Source organism: Oryctolagus cuniculus, chromosome 1 (assembly GCF_964237555.1).
Source record: "Oryctolagus cuniculus chromosome 1, mOryCun1.1, whole genome shotgun sequence".
In the NCBI taxonomy this organism is placed as follows: Eukaryota; Metazoa; Chordata; class Mammalia; order Lagomorpha; family Leporidae; genus Oryctolagus; species Oryctolagus cuniculus.
The window spans coordinates 5,535,321-5,540,345 of record NC_091432.1 but is presented as its reverse complement, the minus strand read 5'-3'; the positions used below and the strand labels follow the sequence as shown (position 1 = coordinate 5,540,345).

General features: G+C 70.3%; 1 protein-coding gene across 1 annotated transcript; it reads right to left on the bottom strand.

Annotated features, from left to right (window-relative positions):
• Positions 1-425: 425 nt before the first annotated feature.
• On the bottom strand, positions 426-3,026 carry CD248 (CD248 molecule). The gene has a single exon (XM_008253749.4). It carries the CDS (start codon positions 2,986-2,988, stop codon positions 697-699), a length of 2,292 nt encoding a protein of 763 aa, XP_008251971.3. The 5' UTR covers positions 2,989-3,026; the 3' UTR covers positions 426-696.
• Positions 3,027-5,025: the final 1,999 nt, after the last annotated feature.

Sequence of the window (5,025 nt, the reverse complement as noted above, 5' to 3'; positions counted from 1 at the left end):
GCAGCCCCTCTGGGTCCCCTGACCCCAGTCCCCGAGGGTGCACAGGGAAGAACCTGGAGGAGGTTAGGAGACCCACCAGACGGTGCCCTTCCCCCCACCGAAAACCCAGCCCGAGCCTACCTTTGACCCGGCACCCCAGTGTGGCTCAGGTTCAGCAGAGGCCCGCATTCCGGGCGCCTCCGCGGCCCCATCTCCTCGGAGTTTTGGTGGGAAGAGGCATGAATGTGGAGTTCAGAGCCCTGGGCCGCGTGCGGCCCCGCCAAGGCCCTGCCTTCTCCCGGCTCTTCCCCGACAGCCAGGGAAGCGAAATGTCCTCCTGCTGTCTTCCCTTCCCCTTGGGGGCCCAGACGGGCTGAAGGAGGAGCCCCTTCGTCTCTCTGAGCCCTCCCAGGCCCTCCCCTCAGCCGCCAACGGGGGTCAGGAGATTTTGGGTGAGGTTGGCACCCCATTTATTGGAGAAGACCCCAGCACCCACCCACTGAGGTCCTGGGGGGGCCTTGGCGTGTCTTTCTGTCCTGAGTGCTGGGCCGGGGAGCAGAGTTCCCGAGAGCCAAGTTTGGCTGAGAGGAGCCTGGCTGGGCCCGGGGAGCAGGAAGCCCTGTGTCCAGGCGGGAGCTCCCGTGGGTCCCTGGTGCAGCCCCAGCCATGTGTCCAGCTTGGCCCCGTCCCCCTACCCCGCAGGGGGTGCTCTGCCCGTCACACGCTGGTTCTGCAGGTCTGTACCCCTGGGAGGCTGCCCCGGGGGGGCGCGGGTTCCGTTGGGCCCTTGCTCCCAGCGTGGGTGACCCAGCGATAGCAGTCGGTGACACGCTTGTTGGGCGCGTGGGGGCCACAGCGAGTGCAGTACACGATGCCCAGTGCAAGGAGGACCACCAAGAAGACACACGTCGGCACCAGGAGGGCCACCAACAGCCACCGGTCATCTCTCTGGTGCTGGCCCACCAGCCCGGCCTCCAGTAGGGCTGTTGGGGCTGCAGTGGGACTAGGGCCGCCTCCCTTGGGGACTTGGGGGGCTCTGGGATGGGGCTGCGTAGGGCTGATGGGTGAGGTCTGGTTAGTGGGGCTGTGAGGGGGCAGGGTGGTGGAGAGGGCTGGGGGCTGGGTGGCACCAGGCACAGGGACCGGATGGTCGGGGGCCCCAGGGGACCTGGGGATGAGGGGCAGGGAGGACTGGGCGGTGGGACTGGTGGGGAGCTGGGTGGCCTGGGGCCTGAGGACTGGGACGTCTGGGATCAGAGGGGGTTGATGGTCACCAGGGGAGGTGAGCCGGGGGGTGGGATTAGCGGGCACTCGGGGCAGGTGAGTGGTGGTGTGAGTGTCTGGAAACACAGGGGCTTGGTGGGCAGGGGGGAGTTTGGGGGGGGATCTGGCTGAGACGAGGGGGGGCCGGGGGGCAGGGGGCTGTGCTGGGTGCGTGATGGCGATAACCGGGGGCTGGTGGGCGGGGGGCAGGTCTGGAGAGTCGGCTGAGATCACAGGGGTCTGCTGGGGAGGGGGCACAGGGGGCTGACGGGCAGGGCTCGAGGGTGGGTGTGTGGCGGAGATAGCTGGGCGCCGGCGGGCGGAAGGTAGTGTGGGGCGTATGACAGAGACCCCCCCGGGCCGGGTGACAGAGAGCACTGCGGAGTGGTAGGGGGCCCTGGGGGCACTGAGCGGGGGGGGCCAGGTGGGCTCCGGGTAGTGCCTCGGCGGTCCGCCGTCCTCCGAGAAGCCGGGTCCGTACGCCAGGCCAAAGTCGGGCAGCTGCGTCGACTCCATCCACAGCAACCCGGGCCCCTCCGTCCAGGTGCTGTCGAAGCCCTCCCAGGCCTCCTCATCCTCCTCGTCCTCCTCGTCCTCATCCTCGTCCTCCTCCTCCTCCTCCCCGTCCTCCAGCAGCTCGTCTTCCAGGTCTTGGGAATTCCGGGCGCCCATGGCCCCCGCGGGGCTGCAGCTGATACCGTCCGCCTCCAGCTCATGACCCTCGCTGCAATAGCACTCGAAGCCACCGACGTAGTTGACGCACATCTGCTGGCACACCCCGGCGATCTGGCACTCGTCCGTGTCCACGCAGCGGTGCGGCTCGTCCTCGGCCGGCCGGAAGCCCAGGCGACAGTGGCAGCTGTAGCCCTGTGGCCCCCCGGGCTCACACTGCTGCTCGCACGGCGCCTGGGCACAGGGGTCCTCGCAGCTGTGCCCGTCCGCCGCCAGCTGGAAGCCCTCGGAGCAGCGGCAGGACACGCGGCCGTCCTCCTCCTCCACACACTCGTGCTCGCAGCCCCCGTTGCCCGGGCCGCAGCCCGACCCTGGGCACAGGGGCCCGGCCTGGGACCAGCCCACACCACCGCCAGGCTGTTTCACACAGAGCAGCGACGCCCCCCTGCCGGCCTGGCACTGCACAGCGGCCACCGAACCGAAAGGCAGCCACTCCAACTCTGTGGAGACCAGGTGGAAGGGCGTGGTGTAGACGGCAGGGCCGGCCTGGCCCGCCTCGGCTGGCAGTGCCGGGCAGGCGCCCTCAAAGCCAAACTGGCACAGGTAACCGTCCACGGCCAGCGTGCACGAGCCCTCGAGCCAGCGATGCCCACCGCTCGCCTCCAGGGCCGCGCAGCGCTGCGCCGGGCAGGGCCCTCCCGTGGCCGGCTGAGCCCAGTTGGTGAAGGCCGTGTCCTGGTCTCCCGTGGTCCAGGTGAAGCCGCGCAGTGGGCGCTGTGGCTGGCACTGCCGTGCCGGCCGCTGCAGCCCGATCCACAGCAGCCGGCTGGCCGGGCCGGCGCCCACCAGGCTGTCCACGCGCTGGGCCTCCTCAAGGGTTCGTGGCGTGGCCAGGTCGCCCCCCAGCTCCCGGCAGGCCCGCCAGGCCTCCAGGAAGGTACGGCGGTGTGGGAAGAGCGCGTAGCAGCTGCCCGGGCCGCAGGCAGCGCGGGGCTCAGCGGCCCAGGGGGCCTGGCCCAGCGCGGGCAGCGCGGGCACCGCGGCCGCCCAGGCCAGCAGCAGGCGCAGCAGCATCGCGACGCCCCCCGACTGGCCGGGCCCGGGGCCCGCGGCCGCTCTTGACAGGGGGAGGGACTGCGGCCTCGGGCGGGCGGGGCAGGGGGCGGGCCCGGGCCGGGCTCTGGCCTTGTAAGGAGTGGGCTGGGGCCGCTGCCAGCTCCCTGCTCCCACTCCCCCGGGGCCGCCAGAGCAGGAAGCAGTGGGGTGGGGGTGTCGGGGTGGGGGGCAGAGGAGGGGAGGAGGAGCAACTAAGGGCCGCCCCAGGCCCCACAGGGCTGGGAGTCAGGGAGCGGGCCGGGAACGCCTGCCCGCGGAGGCGGCCCCACCTCGGAAGCCTCGGGCTCAGTCTGGGGCTCAGGGCCGCGGGGTGAGGTGGCTTCCCAGAGCCCAGACCCCGGCGGGGCAAGCAGCCAGGCCCGCGCGGGCCACATCGCGGGCGACTGTCCCCACGTGCCTCGCCGAGCAGCCCTCCTCCCACACCCTGTGTGTCCGTCTGCTGGCACCGACTGGCCGAGGTGGGCCTTACCAGATGCCCACCTGGACCTGCAGGCCTCCGGGCACACGTTCTGACCTGCTAAGCCCTCGGATGCACACAGAACCCGTGTGGCCTGCAGCTCGGGCTGACACTCACGTAGGGCCGCCTTGATCTGCAGGCAGGCGCTCCTCAACCCCTCACCCACCCTGCCCCCAAGCTCTCGGGCTCCAGCTGGGCCCGCGGTGGGGGCCCGGGAGCCAGGGGAGCCAGGGGCTGCCCTCTCCTCACCCCTGCTCAGCCTGGGGCCCTGGGAACCTGGACTAGAGGGGGAGGCGGAGGCCCCCAAACAGGAAATGCCTCTCTGAGCTCCTGCTGCAGGAGGGCTGGGTGTGTGGGTGAGGGGCCGGGTGGGGGCTGGGCTGCGCTCAGGGTGGGGGTAGGGGGCGGCCGTGAGGGGACTGGTGCAAGGCCATGTTTGGGCAGGGAGCACACAGTGACACACACACGTGTGTGTGACACACGCGTCACGTGTGTGGAAGCTACCCCATCTCCAGGGCCTGCTGCGTGGGCCTGGCCAGGGTCCTCTTCCCGCCCCCTCGCAATGAACACAACACCCAGGCTGGCCCCTGGGGAGCCGCCTGGCAGATGAACTCGCGCACACCCACTGCACCCGCTGCAGACGTTTGAGCTGGGGGTGGGGTGGGGGAGGAGAGGTCTGCCCCGCTGGGCACCGCGCCGGCCAGCCAGCTCCCCACACTGATCTGCTTGCTGTGTGACTTTGGGGAGGTTAATGGCCCTCTCTGGACCACACTGGTTTGCTTCTCCACAGCGTGGGGGAGGGTGGCCCAGACTCTGAGGGCAGCGCAGGAGCGCAGTGAGCTTGTCTCCCACGGCCGCCTCGCAGTGCCCGGGCTGACCCCGCGCACGAGGGCGGACGCCAGGAGAGCAGTCAGTAGGGGGCAGCTCAGCCTTCCCCTGGCTCAGGCCCAGAGCCTTGAGCTCATCCCTGACTCCTCTCTCCCACACCCCTCGGCCAAGCGCTCAGCAAATCTGTTGGCTTCGCTTCCAAAGCGGATCCGGAATCTCGCCACTTCCTGCCACCTTCTGCGCCCCTCACCCGGGCCCGTGCCACTGTCCTCCCCCATCCGAGACCACCCCTCCCCATGCACGACCCCCAGCCTCTCCCCTGCTCTCTCTCCTGCCCGAGGGATCCCTTTAAACCTACATCAGACCCGGTGAGCGCTCTGCTCAGAACCCGTTGGGATGGACGGCCCCTCTGGCTCAGAGGACAGGCCACAGTCCTGCCCCAGCGTCCATCTCCCACCTGCTCCGCCCACCCTTCCTCTTCACTCTGGACTGGAGGCTGAGCCAGTCCTTGACCTTGGCCGGGCCCCGGCCAGAGCAGCCGCCCCACCCGCGGTAGCCACTTGCTCTACTGCTTCACCTCTGCGGCTCTCACCTCTGGGTGAGAAGCCCTGAACCACCCCCTTCCCTGCCGCCCCCCACCCGCTCCCCAGGGTGGGCGGGCTTCCATCTCCTCCACTTCTCCCCTCAGTTCCAACCCGCTCTCCGACTCC

What these genes read in the sequence shown, in the direction of transcription:
- CD248 (XM_008253749.4), bottom strand. Translation starts at nt 2,988, where the DNA reads ATGCTGCTGCGCCTGCTGCTGGCCTGGGCGGCCGCGGTGCCCGCGCTG.